The 21,475-nt window shown below is 44.1% G+C and overlaps 2 protein-coding genes across 2 annotated transcripts; both read right to left on the bottom strand.

Moving 5' to 3' along the window:
* Positions 1 to 7,978: 7,978 nt before the first annotated feature.
* On the bottom strand, positions 7,979 to 17,916 carry zdhhc18a (zinc finger DHHC-type palmitoyltransferase 18a). The gene is made up of 9 exons (XM_054740457.2): positions 17,470 to 17,916; positions 17,180 to 17,340; positions 16,767 to 16,916; positions 15,014 to 15,151; positions 14,876 to 14,927; positions 13,170 to 13,272; positions 12,988 to 13,100; positions 12,805 to 12,913; positions 7,979 to 8,505 (listed from the first exon to the last, which is right to left on the bottom strand). Exons 1-9 carry the CDS (start codon positions 17,700 to 17,702, stop codon positions 8,173 to 8,175), a joined length of 1,392 nt encoding a protein of 463 aa, XP_054596432.2. The 5' UTR covers positions 17,703 to 17,916; the 3' UTR covers positions 7,979 to 8,172.
* Positions 17,917 to 18,989: 1,073 nt separating this feature from the next.
* On the bottom strand, positions 18,990 to 21,305 carry pigv (phosphatidylinositol glycan anchor biosynthesis, class V). The gene is made up of 3 exons (XM_015949057.3): positions 21,100 to 21,305; positions 19,794 to 20,960; positions 18,990 to 19,720 (listed from the first exon to the last, which is right to left on the bottom strand). Exons 1-3 carry the CDS (start codon positions 21,166 to 21,168, stop codon positions 19,433 to 19,435), a joined length of 1,524 nt encoding a protein of 507 aa, XP_015804543.3. The 5' UTR covers positions 21,169 to 21,305; the 3' UTR covers positions 18,990 to 19,432.
* Between the last annotated feature and the right edge of the window lie 170 nt (positions 21,306 to 21,475).

Genomic DNA, 21,475 nt, shown 5'->3' on the forward strand with positions numbered 1-21,475 from the left:
TGCTACGTCCTCCTATAGCACATCTAATCCAATATTCATGATAAAACCAGCTAGTTTTAATAAAATAACTAGCATTACTCAATGCACGGGTTAATACAGCAGCAGTAACTCACTGCTAACATGTCAGCAGGAGAACCAGAGCATTAAACAAATAGTTTAAAAGTTTTGAAGAAGGTTTCTTTGTAAAAGTTACAAACATTTCATGTATTACACTTTGTAGAAAGCTCACTAAACAACCTCAGTTTGGAAAAACAGGTTAGTTTTGAGAAGACTGATAAGCTAATGGCTAGTACAAGCAGAGCCAAGACCAGTGTTGTTTTGTTACACATTACTGTGTCGCCCTGTGACTATTAATCTGGTGGGTTACACTGGTTCTCTGATATTATTGACCCAGGAACATTTCATCTTTCTAAACTCCTTCTCAAGTGGAAGAGTTTAAGTATCTCTGGTTCTTGTTCACGAGTGAGGGAAAGATGGAGCGTGAGATCGATAGGCGGATTGGTGCTGTGGCTGCAGCAATGCGGGCGTTGTACAGGTCTGTCGTGGTGAAGAGAGAGCTGAGCCGGAAGGCAAAGCTCTCGATTTACCGGTCGATCTACGTTCCTACCCTCACCTATGCTCACGAACTTTGGGTAGTGACCGAAACAACAAGATCACGGGTACAAGCAGCTGAAATGACCGTTCTCCACAGGGTGTCTGGGCTCTCCTTTAGAGATGAGATGAGAAGCTCAGTCGAGTAGATTCGCTGCTCCTCCACATTGAGAGGAGCCAGTTGAGGTGGCCCGGGCATCTGGTCAGGATGCCTCCTGGACGCCTCCCTGGTTTTCTAGGCACGTTCAACTGGAAGGAGACCCAGGACACGCTGGAGGAACTATGTCTCTCAGCTAGCCAGTGAATGCCTTGGGATTCCCCAGGAGGAGGTGGCCCAAATTGCTGGGGAGAGGTAAGTTTGGGCTTATCGGCTTAGGCTGCTACCCTCTTGACCCGACTCCAATGGATAAGTGGCTGAAAATGGATGGACGGACAAAAATGAATTTAGATTACAGGTACATTAATGGACACATTTAAAAGTGACAGTGTGTATTTTTCCTGGCAATGGGGGCAGTAGGTACCTAAATCACTGCAGGTAAGTAGTATTTTGGTGTTGGTGTAAGACCTTATGGATGCCCATTAGGGTCAAAAACACCTGGGGACTGCAAACTTCAGCAAAATAACGAGCACATCAGATTCCCTTTCATCACTGGCAACAAGTAAAGAGGAAAATGTGTAAAACAACATTTGTGAATGGTGAAAATTTGGTAACCGTTTGTTACAAACCAGTAAACGCATTTTGACCTCACGGGCTCCCGTAGGAGGAAATATGGCATCTAATATGGCGCCGCCCAGAGACTTAAACCTGCTCCCATGTATTTTAGACCAGATTTTTATGGTTACATGTTACGAAGCCGCCAATATTTTTCAACAACTGGGCATCATTTCATTCATTTTCACCAACATTTTGATGGATATTTCCAGAGATTAATGGTAAAAACTACACATTGTCTCTTTAAGAATGTTCTTCTAAAAGGGTATACTAAAAAGTTACTTTAATAGTAATGCATTACTTTTTGCAGTAAGTAACTGAGTTACTTGCTGAAGAAGGTAACAAGTGAATGTAACTAGTTACTTTTTCCAGTGATGAGCACTGGTCAGCACCAAAGGGGTTTGTTGCTGCCCTAAACAGGTTTAGATGAGAAGTTTGTGCAGTGACATTCTGTCTCACTGACTTAAATGTCTCCAGGCTCTGACCAATCAACCAGTAGGCTTCTGAGGCACTGGTGCTGCCCCTCCAGCGAGCTGCAGCACCTGTCGCCACGGACTGATAAACCATTCCACCCGCAGCATTTATCGCATACACATTAAAGGATTTGGGTTTTCCAAGGAAGCGTGTCTATTCACACTCCCAGGTGCTGTAGCCGTGACCGTGTAATCCAAAATTTCTGGTCCAGGTTTATAAAGTAGTGTTGATGAATACAGGAGCCATCTGGGCTAAAAATAACAAAAAGAAATAAACAATATAAATAAGACAGCAATAATGAGCAGCAACCAAAGAGTGTATCCAACAGGTTGTTGTGATGTCTACGGTGATAAGGTCTGCCCCCTTTGATACTGTGCTACGCTAATCCACTTTCATGGCACATATTCAGGTTTCCATGGCGAGCTCTTTCCACTTCACAACACAGAACCAACATCTTTCCACTGCAGGGCTGCTGATCTCTCACATCCGTTTAATTGTCCACTCATCCAGCCTTTACGCTGCACAGAAAAACGAGCGGCTGAAATCGTTTAGTGGAAAAGTTGAGACAATCCACATTTGTCTGATGTGTTTTTGAAAAAGCATGCGTGGAAAACCGTGGCTTGAATGCATCAAGAATGAAAAAAAGTGCCTAAAAGGATCACGCTCACCTTTCAGCCTGAGATAAGATGTGCACAGTCCGAGTGTGGCCATGCAATGATTGTTTGACCATTCTCTCTTCTTTAAACAAGGCTCCAAGGTGAAGCTGACACAAGCCACTGTGCCCAAAAACACACACCCATGTTACACCCAAACAAATTCCCTGTAAAGCATTGCACAAATATGCAGATTAGCACACGTGGACTCCATCTGGGATTACCCGAGGTAACGTTTTCTGTCTTAAAGCTGGGAGAGAAAGGTGCAGCCTGCTGGTGAGGTTTAGCAGCTTGAGTTTACAGTCTAAACGCAAATTCAGCGCTGAATCTTTCACCATCACTCATTACTGGTTAAGTACATCCAACGGCACAGAAACTCTGTTTTAACCAAGAAGTGACAACAGCGGCTCTGACTGTGAGTCACCTGAGGTTCTCCATTTCTGCTCTGGCCGGATGAAAGAGCGGTGAGAAACAGACACGCGGCTGCAGACATGACAGCACGGCCAAAAGGGATTCAGCTAACAGGAAGGAAGGTGTCGTGAGTCACAACCTCGCTAGATTATGCCTCTGAAGGAGTTTGAATTTCATCGCTTCAAGTAAAAAGCGTTCAAAGAAAAAAATCTGTCCATTTTAGTTAGATTTATTTCTAATAGCAAAGCATTCATAGAGTAAATTAAAGCTGTTGTTTAAAGCTGTGGGAAACCCATTGAATCAATACATTTGCAGTGGTCTCTGGTAGGAATGACTGCCTTGCAAACCAAACCGGGGCAAAATAAAGCCCAGAATCGCTTGGATTAGCACGGACAAGTCTGCTGCTGCAGAGTGGCAGCAGGTGGCAGGTGTTGGAGTCTTTTTTCCTGATATGTGGACATCTCGCCTCAGATTGGATAACACTCTACCGCTGACTTGTATCGTGGGTGTTTTATCTTTACAAATACACACGTCTGGAGGAGTTCTGGCATGTGGTGAAGTTGCTAATGCTAACGGTTAGCTTTTACTAGCTGGGCTAGTCTTTTCCGGAGCGCTAAACCAACAACAACCTTCCCCGTCACGGGTCAAGAAGGGTGAGTCCATGAACGTTAAGAGATTTTCATACCCTAGAGTTTCACCGTTTGTTTTCTTGCAGAAGCTAATGCAGGAGGTTGGTGTAGGAGACTATTTTCATGTCCAGCCTTCGTGAAAACTCAGAGTGACTGATTATAATCAGAAATTATTATTATTTTATTATTGTTTTTCTGTTAGCCACATCTTTACATTTTGAAAACTTTAAAACATCAAACAACTCTGGTTGAAGATCAGAAAACACCTGCAGGAGGACTCAGGTGATCCACAAGCCAAGGCTGCTTCTAAGTAAGGCAAGCATTAAATCATTTTAAATGAATGAATCAATGGGAATAAATCCACCTTTCTTAGACTACCTAGTTCATTTCTCTTCTGAGACTGACGTTCATATCCGAGCATTTATGTTTTTAGATATTATCATTATTATAATCATCTATTTGTTATAGTCTTCCTCTGAAAGCCTCTCAGACAGTAATGTCTGTGAATCATTTTGTCAACAATCAGCTAAAGTCTTGAAACGAGTCAAACCGTCATCCTGCAAACATCAGTAAACGCTAAAACCACCCTATTGTGTGATCACTAGAGTACTACTGTACACGTGATGTACTCGAAACGTGCAAAAGCAGTTTTCCATCAATTTAAATTTACTTTTGGAAAACACAAGAAAGCGGGACCTGTTGTGAAGTTCTATTCCTCAGACAGGTTTCACTGTAGAGACATCATTTAAAGTTTTAGTGGGACATAAAAAGTTTGACTTTATATGACTGAGATCAAGGGCGCAGATAGGATTTTCAAACTGGGGGGGGGGGGGGGGGGGGACAAGGTTCCAATGTACCCTCCCCCAAACACATACGCACACGCACGCACGTACACATACACAAACAATTGCAAGAGCCTTAACCAGGGTTCAGTCAGTTTGTGTAATTTCATCCAATGGTTTACAAAAAAACTAACACTATTTTACAGGTCCTTCTAAAAAAATTAGCATATTGTGATAAAGTTCATTATTGTCTGTAATGTACTGATAAACATTAGACTTTCATATATATTAGATTCATTACACACAAATGAAGTAGTTCAAGCCTTTTATTGTTTCTAACATTGATGATTTTGGCATACAGCTCATGAAACCCCAAAATTCCGATCTCAAAAAATTAGCATATCATGAAAAGTTTCTCTAAACGAGCTTTTAACCCAATCATCTGAATCAACTAATTAACTCGGGGGAGGATCGGAGTCAATCTGAATCTGGGGGGGGGGGACGGATCCCCCCATCCCCCGCCCTATCTACGCACCTGAGTGAGACGGTACTTTGACATATTTTATGGTTTTATCACAATCAGGCTCTAAGTTTAGTTTTTAATTTAGCAATTTTGCCACAGAATGTTCAAATCTGTTCACTCGCCAACATTCAAGATGTCCTCATAGGGAGACTAAACCGTTTTGGCTTGCTTTACGCACCCCCTAGAGTCCGTTTGTAGAACCAAAAGCAAAACCTATCTCACTGTGCATTTGTCTTTTTAACTTCCTAATCTGACAGCTGAAATATCTCCCCAGCATTTCTCAGTGTCTACAGGAGTGATTCATCACTGAATTACACCAATCAGCAGTGCGTGAAATGTGCTGGAACCAGACTGCAGTGCTAGGTATGTCAGCTCCATTTTTTTAAGTCCCAACAAACAAGATTGGTAACTCGGAAGTTGCAAGTGGAATATCCTGGCCACTGGGGGCGATAGGGGCTGGGTTGCCTTCCTTTAACCCAGTAACGGGTCATTTTAGCACATATTGGCTCAAGACAATGATTTAAAAACATGAGAAAGTATCCCTTTAAAACCAAAAGTGTCTGTTTTTGTCAGTGTAAAGTTACCATGGTGACATGAATGAACCACTGGCTGCAGCTGTAACAATTCTTTATTAAGTTTGTTTTCTTTGCACTTACATAAAACTGTGGTTAATTAAAATATCACCACACTCCCAGATGAAGACCGATCATGGGCTGATCTATCCAAAAGTTACTCCGAGTTGTTTCAGTTTACCATTCTGATGACTTTGAACCAAGTACTTGGTGCTCGACTCGGACACTAACACCAGTGACTTTTCTTTAGTCCATTCAGCTGAAAATACCCGACTATAAAATAATTTTTACCAGAAAATTCAACATCAGCTCTCCTTTTTCTGCTTCTGTTAGATAAAAACACCTTTTATGATGCACTTGTGCATTTTAAAAGTGACTAACCACTGCTCCAAATCACAAATTTAGGAATGAAACGTTACCGTTTTAAAACTTGGATTTGCCCCTGGCGCTGGTCTGTTTCTGGTCACTGTGATTTAGTAAAAGAAAAACAATCTTCAGACATTCACTTTTAAGCGAAGGTTATAGGAAGACAAAAGAGCCAAAGTCATCAAATCTGATCAGATTTATTGAACAGACGTTCCAGTTTCCCTGTTAAACTACAAATTACAAACATGTCTGCTGCTTTAATCACTGACACAACCTACAGCAAACCCACCATCTACATACAAAAATATAAACAGGACACACAAAACAAGGCATTTCTGCCACAGCGCTAAGACCCATGCTGCCCCCTGGTGTACCGGCCTCACTGCTGACTCTCAGGATGAAGCCCTGAAAGAATAATATCCTGAAAGACCTCTGTGACATCACAAAATATTAATCTGAGAAAATTTGCAGCAGATCACATTAAACATGTGTGATAAACACAAACCAACAACAGAGCTAAATGTGGCTTCAGGACATCGTTTTAATGTCCAAAATATAAAAGGAAATATATAAAACGCTGAAATATTATTTCTGACATTACCTTAATTTCACTTCACATTTAAAAAATACAAGAATGACCAAAGTTGTTCTTTAAATCATTTTAAATCCAGTTATAGTTTCCTGATGCATCACTGTGAGACATCCTCCAACACGCAACGCTGACAAGAAAGTACAAATGAAAGAGCAACTACAGTGGGTACAGAAAGTATTCAGACACTTGTCAATTTCTCACACTTTATGTTGCAGCCGTTAGCTAAAATCAGTTAAATTCTTTTTTCTGCATTAATGTACAAACAGCACCCATGTGGACAGAAAAAAATGAGACATTCCTGTAGATTTATTAAAAAAAGACGAACTGAAACATCACATGGTCCTAAGTATTCAGACCCTTTACTCAGGATTTAGTGGAAGCACCTTTGAGCTAACAGCCACGAGTCTTCTTGGTAGAGATGCAACAAGTCTCTTACACCTGGGTTTGGGGATCCTCAGGCCGGCTCTGGCTGGGCCATTCAAGAACAGTCACAGAGCTGCTGTGAAGCCACTCCTTCGTTATTTTAGCCGTGTGCGTAGGGTCGTTGTCATTTTGGACGGTAAACCTTCGGCCCAGTCGGAGGTCCTGAGCACTCTGGAGAAGGTTCTTGTCCAGGATACCCCTGTACTTGGAACACTCTTCGTTCCCTCGATTGCAACCAGTCGTCCTGTCCCTGCAGCTGAAATACACCCCTACAGCATGATGCTGCCACCGCCATGCTTCACTGTGGGGACTGTATTGGACAAGTGATGATATACCGCTTAGAATTAAGGCCAAAAGTTTTATCTTGGTCTCATCAGACCAGAGACTCTTATTTCTCACCATCTCAGGGTCCTTCAGGTGTCTTTAAGCAAACTCCACGCAGGCTTTCGTGTCTTGCTCTGAGGAGAGGCTTCCGACAGGCGGCTCTGTCATAAAGCCCTGACTGGTGGAGGGCTGCAGGGATGGTTGACTTTCTACAACTTTCTCTCATCTCCTGACTGCATCTCTGGAGCTCAGACACAGTGATCTTTGGGTTCTTCTTTATCTCTCTCACCAAGGCTTTCTGCCCCCGGTAGCTCAGTTTGGCCAGATGGACGGCTCTAGGAAGAGTTCTGGTCGTCCCAAACGGCTGCCATTTAAGGATTATGGAGGTCACTGCGCTCTTAGGACCCTTTAGTCCAGCAGAGACGTTTTTGTGACCTTGGCCAGATCTGTGCCTTGCTACAGTTGTCTCTCTTCAGGCAGGATTCTCATTCGCTCTGACATCATGGTGAGCTGTAAGGTCTTATATAGACAGGCGTGTGGCTTTCCTAATCAAGTCCAACCAGTGTAACAAACACAACTGGACTCATGAAGATGTAGGACCATCTGAAGGACAAGCAAAAGAAATGGAAAGCACCTGAGATAAATTTATGAGTGCCACAGCAAAGGGTCTGAATACTTAGGACCATGTGATATTTCAGTTTGTCTTTGTCAATAAATCTGCAGAAATGTCTTAAATTCTGTGTTTTAATGTGTGCTGTGTGTGCATTAATGAGGGAAAATGAATTTTATTGATTTAATCAAATAGCTGCAATATAAAAAAGTGAAAAATTGACGGTGTCTCAATACTTTCCGCTGTTTAACTCATTTTCCTCTGCGTCATAAGGCTTGCTCCTGAAATGATAATTTAAGATGGCTGTCATGTTCCCACAGTGTTCCTTTTCCTTGCATAACAAGTATCTGCTGCAACTTAAACACCAAGGCTCTGCAGGAGGTGAGGGGAAACATCTCAGTTGTGCTTTCATGTGACGTGACTATCATCATGCTTGTGAAGGTCCTTCTGTATCCAGAACCATTTCTGGGTCATAAAAGAGTCGAACGTTCCTCTTTTCTCTGGTTTTCCTCAGTGCAGAGCGATGAAACCAGTGTCTGGTGGATCACCCAGAACCAGGGTGCTGCGGCTGAGCGACGGTGATGGAGAAGCCAGGCGGAAGGCTGGGTTGATCGAGTGCAGGGAGTCCCTGTTTCTGCGTTTGCTGAACGGGGGACAGGAGGGGTTAGCCGCGGCCCGGCGGTCATGCTGCCGTGAGCAGCCAGGGGAGACCGACGGCTCTGCCAGGGCGCTGGAAACCTCCAGGACCAGAGGGATGGTCTTCGGGGTCCCTGCAGGGCACAGGCCATGAAGGTCAGAGGAGTTGACCATCCTCTCCAGCATGTCCTTTGTGCTCTGAGTGCACTGTGTGGAGGGAGAGAGAGAGAGAGGTCAGGGAGGACAGCAGGAGTGGTTTCAAGAGTAACTCATTCTCACAGAGAGAAAGAGAGGAGAGGCCTGAAGACAACACTGTCAAAGGTTCACACAGAAGCATGAAGTGATTCAGTTACTGCCGATCAGAACATGCATGCAAACCCTGTTCCTGGGAACGCTGGGAAGTTTCCCCAAGATGCAACAAAACCTCATATAAACTTTAAGAAACATGTAGAAGAGGAATGATTTTGAGTGTACCAACAAATAAATGCAATTTGAAAAATCATGGATTTAATGTTTGAGACAATCTGAAGAAACAAGGTGAAGGAGGGTTTACGGCAATGAGATAAAGAGGAGGAATCAGTGAAATACAGGGGAGGTGCTAGACTAAACGGGGGTCCGTTAGAGGGGCACAGATTTTGGTGGGTAATTACAACAATATAACACATAACTATAACAAATAAGTCCGTTACTTTAGATTTTTTTAAAAAGCTGCTCGTTAATTTAAAATATTCAGCAAAAATGTGTAATCCAAGTTATTTATATCAGTGAAAACAAACTATTTTTCTCAGCATCTCTTTTCAATTAACTATAAATGCATTCACATGCTTTAGTTCTACAACCTGCATTAGGCTAAATAATCACAATCAATCAATCAATCAATCTTTATTTATAGAGCGCTTTCCACCACCCTCAAAGGGGGCCCAAGGTGCTGAACGGGAAAAGACAAAAAGTGGTAGCAAGTCATAAAAACACTAAAAACAAAAATAAGAACATAAGACATTACTGAGAACAATAAAATGCAAATGAGATCAAATTTAGATAAAAGAAAATTAGTTAAAAGAAAGCTAAGAACAAAAACATAAAACCCAGAAACCAAAAGCTTTAGGAGAAAGCCGTCCTATAAACACGAGTCTTGCTCTTAAAGACTGCCAGTGATGGGGACTGTTTGATTGTGAGCAGGAGTTGGTTCCAGAGAGAGGGTGCAAGGACTTGAAAAGCCGATTACCACGAGTCTTAAATCGGGTGTGAGGGACAATATGCAATTTCTGGTCAGCGGACCGCAATTACCTTAATTAAGAGCTCCGCTAAGTAGGTGGGGGCACTGCCTTGGAAAAACTTCAACACAAAAAGCAGAATTTTTAACTGTGCCCGATAGGAGACTGGTAGCCAGTGAAGGGAGGCCAACAATGGAGAAATGTGGTCCCTTTTAGTTCCAGTCAAAAACCTAGCTGCACTGTTCGGAACTAATTGCAGGTGATGCACAATAGTCTGACCCAACCCAGCATAGGGAGTCAATTGTCAAGCCTAGAGATCACAAACGCATGGAGTACATGCTCCAAGTGAATTCTGGAAAGAATATGCTCGAGTTTGGTAAGGTGACGTAACTGAAAAAAGCACAATCAAGTCTCACCCCCAGGCTAGTGAAAACTGGCTTCTGCAGAACCTGAATCTGAGCTGCAGCTTGGGTGAAACACGATAAATTCTGTTTAGGTCCTTTAACGTACAGGAAATTAGCTGCAAGCCATGGCTTGACCTCATTTACACAGGTCTCAAGGTTTAAAAAAAAAGCTCCCTTCCCCAGAGACAGTGAAGAATAGATCTGGCAGTCATCAGCGTATAAGTGGAACTTAATGCCATGTCTGCTGAAGATGGACCCCAATGGCAACAATAAATTGCAAAAAGCAGTGGTCTGAGAATTGAGCCCTGCGGAATCCCCCCGGTGCAGAGCCTCCCAAGAAGAAAGAGCTTACCCCAATCTCACACAGAACCTCCTACCATGTAGGTAGAAGAAAAACCATTCAAGGGCAGACCCAGTGATCTCTAAACATAGTTCCAGGCGATCAAGCAGTGTATCATAGTCCACCGTGTCAAACGCTTCCGTAAGGTCCAATAAAAGAAGTGCCACAGAAAAACCCAAAGATATATAAATGTCATTCAAGACCCTTAGCAGGGCCGATTCAGTGCTGTGTCCAGGCCTAAATCCAGACTGAAAAACCTCAAATACATCAGAGTCAGATAAGCGAGACACCAGCTGCTGGTAAACATTCTTCTCCAAAATTTTAGAGGGGAAAGGGAGGGTGGAGATGGGCCTATAATTGTCCAGCACTGAATCACCAGCACCAGTTTTTTTGAGGATCGGCCGCACCACTACGGATTTCAATGAGGATGGAACAACCCCAGAGCTCAGGCTATTTATAATGGCACCAAGAAATGGGCCCAGGACTGAAAAAGCCTCCTTGCAGAGGCGGGGTGGCAGAATGTCCACAGAAGAGTCTGATGGCTTCTGTCCTGATACCAGCTTACTCAGTTCAAAAATCAGCAGAGGGGCAAGGGGTGGCACTGCCCCACCCAGGACCCCTCCTAGGACCGCCCCTGGTGAAATGTGCAGACCTTTTGAGCGCACTGGCTGCTCTGCCAGTGACATCAGTCAGATGAGAAAAATGTGGACAATAGACATTTGGGTTGGGAAAGATTATGTGGAAATGACTCAACAGCGTCCGCTGACGTATCCATAAGGAGTGTGGCTTATTCAAGAAGCCCAAGCATCACCTCTGAGTGTCCGTCAGATAAAGAATCCTGCAACAAACCAGTGCCCTCAGCTCGCAAAATAAATTGTGTAAAAAGTGTAAAGAATGGGGCTGATTTCAAATTAATTAGTCAAAAATATAAAAACCGGTCACTGAAAACTATTTTCCTCACATCCGGACGGTGACTAAAAAAAGGATTTATGCTACAATTTAGAAAATGTCACAATAGGAATGTGTGCCATATTTGAAATTTCCCTTGGCAAAAAAATAACTTCAGACACTAACTGCATGTCCACATCTGATCTAGAAGACAATGGTGAACGTGCCAAATCCAGAATTTCACTGGGATCTCTAGCAGAGATTCGCAAACCGCTTTTTTCTGTATTTGTGCAAAAAAAATAATAAATCGACAAATGTTCATAGTTTTCATGATCGTTTAGAAAATAACTCACAATAGCACATCAGGACACTGAAATCTAACCACTAAAAGACAGTTTGCACTAAATTTCTGCAAATGTCATAATTTATGTGAAGTTTTGACGCATGCAAAGTGACTTGCGCACCAATTATACTCGCTCCAAATGAAGCTCAGCTGACTTCTTCTCATTTTTTGTCTCTGCATCAAGGCCCAGTGGGATCGGTTTGAAACCACGTGCGGTGTTTTGTCACGATGACAGAAGAAACTAATGTCATTGTGATATTCAACATTACAACCTGAGGGTGTTTCTGAGCAGCTCTACTGAGTGTTTATCTACTCCGTGTAGCGATAATGAATCAGCTGGTTTCCTTGCTTCTGTCACCAAACATGCAGAAAAGCGTTTTTTATTCAACTAGAAGACAGAAGTGATCGGCCCTTTGGGTGAGAGAGCAGACGTTAATGAGAGAGAGAGAGAGAGAGAGAATGACCGGCGTGAGACATGCAGATACCACATCATCAACAAAAAATCTGCACAAGCTGCATGAAAACAGAAAAGTCTGGCAAAAGCTGTTAGTTATGAAGAGGAACGGTGAAGTGGAGGGATGCGACGGGCAGCACGCCAAGCCCTAGTCTTACCATCAACCGTCTGCATGCAGCAGTGCGGACGTCAGGCTGTGCAGGACAAAGAAAAGTCCTGACAATTCTCCTCCTGGCGGGTGGGATAAATACAGAATAAAGCTAACAGCTTCATGTGGTGAGTTACATCGACAGACTCCAACAAAAAGGTCAAAACCACATTCAAGCCTGCAAACATTCAGGTGCGAAAAAAAGTCACCCAAAAACAACAAAATACAAAAAAATAATGTTTATTTAACACATATGAGAAATCCTGGTTTGCATGTAAAAGTAAAAATTCATTAAACAGCTTACACACCGAATATGTCGACAACACGAAGGGAAACGTGACGGTTTCTGATAAAGTGCGTTATTAAAGAGCGGTAACAGCTAAATAAGCACGAAACCGCAACGGGTCGAATTCCTCAGAGTCTAAAAACAACAAAACACACATGAAGTAAACAAAAAGGGCCTGATTCTGTTCAGGCTGGTCATTCTCTCTGCCGAGAGGTTCTTTGTGCTTTAGCAGGGAGAGAAAAAACCTAGATCTTCATAGATCTTCCACAAACTAAATAAATCCAGAACATCACGGGGAGACGGCGAGTGATCGGGTGAGGGACTGAAGCAGGAAGTCTGGAGGATGCAGAAGGGGACACGTGGGGGGAGGGGGTGACGAGCACACAGCAACTACAGGACAGTCGGGACCGCAAGCTGCTTTCATCCTACCATGTTCACTTCGTTCTTGGCCGTGAAGGGCGGCAGCTCCACGTCAGAGGCTGCAGCGGCGGCGGGGAGCGCCTCGTCTGGAGGAACCATACCTCTTCGGTCGATCAGACTAAAACACACAGCAGCACGTTTGTTATGGTCAAAAATAAAACACGTAAGCGGACGAGGCTGTCCCGCCCTCACCTTGGAGGCATGGGGCCACACAGCGTCACGCAGCAGTTGGTTATGATGTTGTTGTAACTGTACGGGTTCCCAGAATCCTCCGCTCCCCTTTTACTCGACCAGGAACCTTTAATCTAGAAATAACCAGACCTGATCAGCAGTGGAGGTTAATCGACCCATTCCGCTGGTCACGCTGGACTTACGTCTTCATTTGTGGTGAGGTTGGAGGCTATTAAGTACGTGTGGAAGCCTGAGAGGCCCAAAATCGACCAGATGGAGAAGAAACAGATCACTAGCTCCACCACGGTGCACCAGGATGAGTCAAGGTGTGATATAACCTCTTCAATGATCACTAAAAGAAAATTACATTTCTGTTTTCTTCCCAAAGTCACTGATCAGCTGTTCTCAGATCAGCTTCATCTCTTCATGCATCCTCAATCAATCAGTCAATCAATCAGATTTATTTATAAAGCGCTTTTCAAACAAAGTGCTTTACAAAATGACCCCAGATTCCATAACAGGTTAAAAACGTTAACAGACATATGCAAGCGCGCACACACACACACTTAAAAATTACATTTGGCTGAGTCCAGATGAGTCAAGTAAGGTAAGGCAAGGAAACGCCATCAGAGGAGCCGTCTGCCCCGGCAGCATCAGGTCTTCCACACTATGTCAGGGCGCTCAGTGAGCGGTGGTCGACTGTAGCTTCCTGGGCGCTCTATAGGTGGGGGTCTGAGGAGAAGCCCAGAATCTCACATCCTCGTCAGCTCATAAAGCGCATATGATTATGCACAAGCGTGACCCGTCAACCCGGTCTCACAGTAAGACCGGGTTGGACCTGTTCAGGTTTACGCAGACAATCTTTACATTTAGAATTGGCATACAGATGTAAAATTAATGCAGTAAAATATAAAGCATTTTATTTAAATATCCATTCATTATTTTACAAGCACAGAGAGCCGCATCAGATGGATGGAAGAGCCGCATGCGGCTCCAGAGCCGCGGTTGCCGACCCCCGACATAGACATAGGGAGAGAATCTCATTATGTCACGTTGCTGCATCGATGCGGAATCATGCACGGCTGAATCGCGATGCATCTTAGAATCGATCATTTCTCCCACCTCTACTAAATAGGTGGGTCTTCAGCCTGGACTTAAAAACATGAACGTTCTCTGCAGCCCTGAGGTCCTCTGGCAACTTGTTACAGAGGCGAGGGCCGTAAAACTGGAAGGACGACTCGCCGTGAGTGTGTCTTGACTTTAGGGATGGCCAGGAGACACCTGCCAGAGGAGCGCAGAGGCCGTGAGGGTTCATATGGTAAAAGCAGTTCTGAGATATAAAAAGGCCCCAGACCAGTAAGACACTTAAAAGCCATTAGAAGAACCTTAAAATTGATCCTGAAACATACGGGGAGACAATGCAATGATAAAACCGGTGTAATGTGCACTCGCCTCCTGGTCTTCGCCAGGACACGTGCTGCTGAATTTTGTAGAAGTTGTAAACCTGAGATGCTCTTTTTGGGAAGACCAGAAAGCAGGGCATTACAGTAATCTATCCTACTGGTGATAAAATCATGCATCAGCATCTCTGTATTGGCCCGGGAGAGAATGGGGCGGGCTCTGGCAATGTTCTTTAGATGATAAAAACCTATTTTTGTGATGTTTTTAATGTGTGAGAGAAAAGTCAGCTCAGAGTCAAAAATCACACCCAGGTTCGTCACTTGCTCAGAAGGATTAAAAGACAGAGATTGTAATTTCACTAAAAGCTTCTCTCTCTGGGCCTCAGGAGGACTTCAAAGGAATTAGCATTACAGCTGTGGCCTTTTGAAACTAAATACACACAAATGACACGTAAAAACTGGGATTTATCCAACACAAGTGGAGGATTTTACGTATGGTGAAAGGATATCTGGCAGGACTCTCCTGAAAAGCTTGTACGATGCTTTTGCCTGTCTGAGAACCTGAAATCAGAAACTCCAGCTGGTTAGACACTAAAACGATGCAATGACTGAGCGTTTGCGTCACACGTGACGGCGGGAGTACTCACGCAGGGTGATGTGTGTGATGACGCATCCAAATATGAAGGAAGTCAGAAAGGACAGGGAGATGATGAAGCTGTAGAAAAAGCGGTAATTGCGTTTTCCCACACAGTTCCCCACCCATGGGCAGTGGTGATCAAAGCGCTCTGATGAGAAACAGGAAATAAACAAACACATACCAGAGATTAGGGCGTGGAGCTTCACATGATCACATAAATACATTTTAAAAGTGGAACGATTTCTCGTTTTAAAGAAAATTAAAAGCTTGTAACTTCATTACTGCAACGGCTTCGAGGGCCTGAACGACAACCAAACAACAAAAATAGTTCCGACTGATAATAATTATGACAACACGGCACTTACATCAGCAGCATACTCGTAAAAATATAAGTTTGCTTGACTTGTTTCCGGTTTGCTGTGATCCAGAAGAACCAAAATAACGAGACTGCAGCCGTGCCCGGGTCGTGTGCCGGCACACCGATAAGGAGCGGACCCAGTGAGAGAGCGGCACAACGAAACGTAAGGATTTCAAAAAGAAACAGACGTGGTGGAAAATCAGGCGATTAGGTCACTCAAAGGGAGAGTTAGTGTGTGCGTGTGTGTGTGTGTGTGTGTGTGTGTGTGTGTGTGTGTGTGTGTGTGTGTGTGTGTGTGTGTGTGTGTGTTTATAAATGACTGACGCTGGTAAATCTTCTTTATGCTTGACGAGACTCATATTTTTATTTTTTCACACGAAATTTTACAACCCAGACTTCCCTCTCCACAGCCCCTTGGGCCAGCTCCTCCAGGGGAACCAAGGCGTTCCCTGGCCAGCGGGGAGACAACAGCGTGTCCCGGGTCTTCCTTTAGGTCTCCTCCCAGTTGGACATTGCCTGAAAAACCTCATCAGGGAGGCGTCCAGGAGGCATCCTGACCAGATGCCCGAGCCACCTCAGCTGGCTCCTCTGGAATGTGGAGCAGCGAATCTACTCCAAGCCCCTCCCAGATGACGGAGCTTCTGACCCCATCTCTAAGGGAGGGCCCAGTCACCCTGAGAAGAAAACTCATTTCGGCCGCTTGTATCTGCGATCTCGTTCTGTCGGTCCCTACCCAACGCTCGTGACCACAGGGGAGGGTAGGAACGTAGCTCAATCTGTAAATCGAGAGCTTCGTCTTCCAGCTCAGCTCTCTCTTCACCACGACAGATCGGTATAACGACCGCATCGACGCAGCACCAATCCACCTATCGATCTCGCGCTCCAGTTTTCCCTCACTCGTGAACAAGACCCCGAGATACTTAAATTCCTCCACTTGGGGCAGGACCTCGTCCCTGACCCAGAGGAGGCATTCTACCCTTTTCCGAATCAAGACCAGAAACGTTTGAATGTAAATTCTCACCAACAGTCGATACACTGCTTTCAAATATCTAATCAGCATCATAACATGATACATCCCGTTTTTCAGTGCATCAATAGTTTCTTCTTATATCCATAATAATTATGTTCTCTATGGAAAACACAACCTAGCTGTTTGTGTCCACCTCGGTGATGTTGACTCCTGCAGGACCCTTGCAGCAGCAAATTCACACCAACATGTTCAGTAGCTTGCACACAATAAAGAATGGAAAATCCTGTGTTTGCTCAAAGGAATGTGGCATTTGGCATGAATTGGCCAAAATCCATGTTGACTTTAACGTATCGATGTGACGCAAATGTCATTAGGCATTATGACAGATTACAGCTGACTTAGAGAGTGGGGTTCAATGTGATGAATGTTGATTACCAACACAGTTGTCACACAGGCTACAGTGGGAGGTCCGAGGAGGGCGGAACATCTTACAGGTGAAGCAGTATTTGAGCTTCACCACCTGCTGGTTGATGAGGATCTCCTTGGTTCGAGGAGGGGGGCGATACGTCGATGATCCTGAGGTATCTTAAAATAGGAGGAGTCACTCATTAGGTTGCTTATATTTGACCAAAAATTGTTAAAAAAAAAAAAAAAAAACAAGAAAACTAAACAATCAACAACGGATCTCTAAACACAGAGCTTCATGTTACGGTTAACTTTTGTGCCCCTCAGCCATAACATAGAATAAGCTGCTTAGGTCTAATGGGTCTGTGGCTTCCCAATAAACAAATCCTCCATATGGCAAAGCTGTCTGACCCCATCTGTCTCACTGTGGGTACATGTTTTACCTATTTGCTTCTCTATGTCTGCAGCTTCGTCTGCTGTGGCCCTGGGTAGGATCCCTGGATCTGTGAAGCTGGTTCTCAGCAGCGAGAGGACCACAAACAAGAAGAGAAGCCCTCCGACCAGCGGTATAAAGATGGTCAGATGCTCCACCAAGAACGGGCAACTACGGACAGAAAAGTACACAAACACCTTTGCTCGTGTGTTTCCATAAAGTGACAACAAAAACAACACTCGTGGTGCGTTTAGGGACCACGACAAGAATCGGAACAAGAAAACATCTCAAGTTACTCACTCGAACGCAAAGAAAAGGCCACATGTGACAACGATGAGGCCCAGTGTCAGAGGGAGGACACCACTCTGCCGGGCTAGGATCAGCCTTCCATCGCAGAAAAACCTGTTCTTCCCCGGGAACACTTCCCATTTCCTCCGCGGCCGTTGGGCTTTCTTCTCGGTGTGGTTCTGCACCGACAGCGGCGAGACGGTCAGAGCCTGTGGGTCGATCTGCTGGTACTCACAATTCTTCATCGGGCACAACAGAGCCGACACTAAAAAACAGTCCTTAAAGAATTCCTCTCGAGATTCACCCACTGGACATTTATGTACTGCTTCTTCTTTTAGCGGTCAGCTATCCACCAAAGCTAGCGAACCAACAAAGGCATTCTCCTCCGTAGGTCAGTTTTACGAGCTCGGTCAGTTCACGAGTGGACGCGGGGTTAACCACCATGTTCGGTAGTTACGTCGCAGCTGCACGTTTGTTCCGATTCAGTTCGAAACGAATCCGAATTTTTAAAAGAACGAAGAGAAACTCAAAAACAACGGAGCAAGCTTACTACTGTCAGCTAATGTATGCCATCGCGTTAAGATGACGTCGCACGCAAAAAAAATAGGAGTATAGAAAGCCGTTCTAATATATAATAGTATAGAAAGCCGTTCTAATATATAATACTAAACAGTTGATTTTAGAAAATCGGTAAAAAAAGGCCTTAAAACAATATTTCGTTTTTTACGAGTGAAATTAATTATCCAGTAAACACATTTACGTATATTTGTAGTAATTATATAAAAGGTTGTCATCAACTGCGATAACTCATAAAATCTGAAAAAACGATTTAATGAAATGTAAAAAAAATATTCGTATTCCAAAAATAAAGTGAATGGTGTTTTCGTAAGTAATCGTAAAAATCCACAAAAAATGTATTTAATTGGGAAACTTTAGGGGGGGGGTTGATAGTTTAAAATTATTCTAAAAAATGTCCTTTTCATTATATTTATTACTTCCCAACTCGCAAAAAGTTGTAATCTGTTGTAAAAAAAAATTAGGCTAGAAAACTTTTATGATACTGAGAATCAGTCAGTATTGTAAAGAATACTAGAGAAGTTTGTAAGGGTTAATGACCCCTAAATGACTTTTATTCCAGGGTACCCACAATGTGCCAGAGTGCTGCTGTATTTGTGTCTGTGTGTAAATATGGATGAATATTGATCAAACAGAAGGGAACACTACTGGTTTAAAATGCCTGTTAATTTCTTCAATTGGCTCTTGGCCAGTTCACCTACACAGTTCTAGCTACAATGACTATTTAGCTACTGTTAACAAAATATTCAATAATTTAGTTTTTCATCAAGTCATTTAGAATTATTTTGTCTTTTTAATTCAATGAAAATACAAGTTTATTTGTGCTTAATTTTATGGAATTTTTCAATTATTTACTCAAACCTCAGGACTAATGTGCCCTAATTCTAGTTATTTAATCATTCCAGAATAAAATGAGCATTTGGGTGGGTGTGTGTGTGTGTGTGTGTCAAAAAATGTTCCTTAGAAGAAGTTTATTTTTCATTCAGTTAAAAAGTCAGTATCTTTGAATAATTCTCTTAAACATGCATTTCAGTAAATTAGACCAGAACATTTAAAGCTTTTCCAAATTTCAACAATTAGAAAAAATGTTCAAGTACAAACATGCAACAGATAAAAAATACATGCAAATCAAGCTTGCATATAAAAATAATAAATAAAATCTTGCTGTGACATTCTGTGTGGAACTGGACAAAGCAAAGTGGATGCGTGAAACAGCTTTTCAAGTGATTTTCCTAAAATAAATACACAATGACAATATGTTAAATTTGTTGTCCAAGTCTTATTGGAACATAAACATTTCTATTAGTGAGGAGCTTTGTGTACGTTACGTATAATGTGACATATTTAGCCCAGTTCTACACAGAAATGTCTAATTTAATCCTCAAAGTAAAATATAAAGTCAAGTCCAAGGCAAGAAATTACAATGCAGTGCAAGGCCCAGCAGCCAGTAGGAGAGGAAGTATCCCAGGATGCACTGGGTGGTCGGAGAACAGGCTTTGAAGTGGGGCAGCAGTGCAACGATGGGGTTCTGAGTAGTGTGCTTGCAACAATTTCTGAAATCGGTGTGCAGCTGCACCGTGGAGCTGGAAGTTTTCCGTCGGTGAAGAAGCGGCTCATTGAGGAGGAGCAGGTGAGCGCTGATCCAGAATGGCACAGGAGACGAGGAAGCCATGAATCTGGTTAGAACCTTTAAAAAAGGCAGATTAAACAATGTAAAAAAAAAAAGATGAATTTGGTTGTTCGTGAGACGGTTTTCTTACCTGAACATGCATGCACAGAGTTCCAAAGACGAGGAGCACTGCAGAATGCACGATGTACACAAAGACTTTCGGGTTGAAGAAGCCCGGTATGGGCTTGTCCAGTCCTTTCTTTGAACTCGTCTCCCAAAGTCCAAGTCTCAGACAGAGTTCTGAATTAGCTTGAAAGTAGGCATAAACAGCCACGATGCCAAGTGTAGCCATAGGCAAAGCCAAAATAAAGTTTGGTATTTGTCTGAGCTCAAAGTACCGGAGAAAGCCCACATCCCAGTAAACATCCTGGATGTGTGAATACAGCAAAGGGAGGGGTCGCATACACCACAGAGGAGGGGGCCCGTTTTCATTAGGAACCCGGTAACTCCTCTTCTCGGCCAGTGACAGGAGGGAAGGGTGGATCTGCTCCAGGGAGGTGGACGGGGTGCAGAACGTCCTATAGCCATAGTACTGGAAAGCACAGAAGGGGAGGGCAATAACAGCCGTGCCTAAGAGAGAGGTCAGCAGGAGACGGAGGGTGACCCAGATGTAGCGCAGGACTTTACTGTAGCCTGTCGTCGTCGTACGATAAACGCGGATCTGTGAAATGGCACGCAGTGCCGGGAGATACAGCAGAAAGCCAATGTTAACGAGTCCGTTAGAGCGCGCTGCAGTGGCTATGCTGAGGGCCAAGCAGGCTGTGAAGGTGAAGCCTTTCTCCAGCAGCAACAGACCGCCGTATGTGAGTGCAGCAAACAGACTCTCCGAGTACCCAGCTGTCATGAAAACATTGGCGGGCGTGATGCAGTACAGGAAGCTGGAGAGCAGAGCCAGACGCCTGTCCTGCAGAACCGCTCTGCTGAGGGCGTACAGGGCCACCGCGCTCAGCAGGAAGAGGGCGCTGTTGCCCACGGCCACAGCCAGCAGCAGCCGCCCCCGCACGCTCAGCCAGCTGCTGAGGGGCCGCAGCAGCGTCTCCACCAGCCCGCGCAGCACCACGGGGAACAGCGGGAAAAACGCGAAGTTGTGCTCATACAGGTATCCTCTCTCTGCAATGAAGAGGTAGTGCTCCGCATCCCAGTGTGAGAGGCCACCGAACAGCCACTCCACCACTGAGTCCAGGTACAAGTGCTCCTCTGTCCGAGGCGGCCTGAAGGCGTCCGCGTCATGGTCAGGGATTGCCGCATTCAGAACAGCCTGGAAAAGAACGGAAACAATAATGCCATCAAACCTCAAACACAACCGACCCGTTTATACGTCACACGAAATAATGACGTGTTACGGCCAAACGTGACTGATAGAAATGTTCTAAACAAAAAAAGGCGATAAAACTTACCTGTAAAACAAGAGAGAGAACCCTGGTTAATGTGGCAAACTCCAGAACTGCTCTGACATCCATGGTCATTGATGAGACGGACTAAAGGTGGAGGAACCGGTTCGGTTCAGCCACGCGCACTTCCGCCGCTCTCACGAGGCACTTGGCGCTCAAACAGCCATACGACATCACTGCAAAACGATCCTGCCTGTGAGCATTCATTACCTCCAGGACATTCGTCTTCAAGCGGTTATTGATTGTGGCTCAGCAGTAATCTTTTTGTCCTCATCCTGCCGCAGGATGCAGCCTTTCTCGTTTACTTCCGTTGTAGTGACTTCAAAATAAAAGCTCACTCATGGACTGAAAGCTCATGGGCTGAAATCCTTCCGTGAAAAAA

The sequence above is a fragment of the Nothobranchius furzeri genome, chromosome 5 (assembly GCF_043380555.1).
Source record: "Nothobranchius furzeri strain GRZ-AD chromosome 5, NfurGRZ-RIMD1, whole genome shotgun sequence".
Taxonomy (NCBI): domain Eukaryota; kingdom Metazoa; phylum Chordata; class Actinopteri; order Cyprinodontiformes; family Nothobranchiidae; genus Nothobranchius; species Nothobranchius furzeri.

What these genes read in the sequence shown, in the direction of transcription:
- zdhhc18a (XM_054740457.2), bottom strand. Translation starts at nt 17,702, where the DNA reads ATGAAGAATTGTGAGTACCAGCAGATCGACCCACAGGCTCTGACCGTC. An exon ending in CCTGTGTGACAACTGTGTTG is followed by an intron (nt 15,152 to 16,766) that starts GTAATCAACATT and finishes GTTTCTCATCAG; the next exon opens with AGCGCTTTGATCACCACTGC. An exon ending in TGTGGCCCCATGCCTCCAAG is followed by an intron (nt 12,914 to 12,987) that starts GTGAGGGCGGGA and finishes TGTGTGTTTTAG; the next exon opens with TCTGATCGACCGAAGAGGTA.
- pigv (XM_015949057.3), bottom strand. Translation starts at nt 21,168, where the DNA reads ATGACCATGGATGTCAGAGCAGTTCTGGAGTTTGCCACATTAACCAGG. An exon ending in TTCTCTCTCTTGTTTTACAG is followed by an intron (nt 20,961 to 21,099) that starts GTAAGTTTTATC and finishes GTTCTTTTCCAG; the next exon opens with GCTGTTCTGAATGCGGCAAT. An exon ending in CTCTGTGCATGCATGTTCAG is followed by an intron (nt 19,721 to 19,793) that starts GTAAGAAAACCG and finishes CCTTTTTTAAAG; the next exon opens with GTTCTAACCAGATTCATGGC.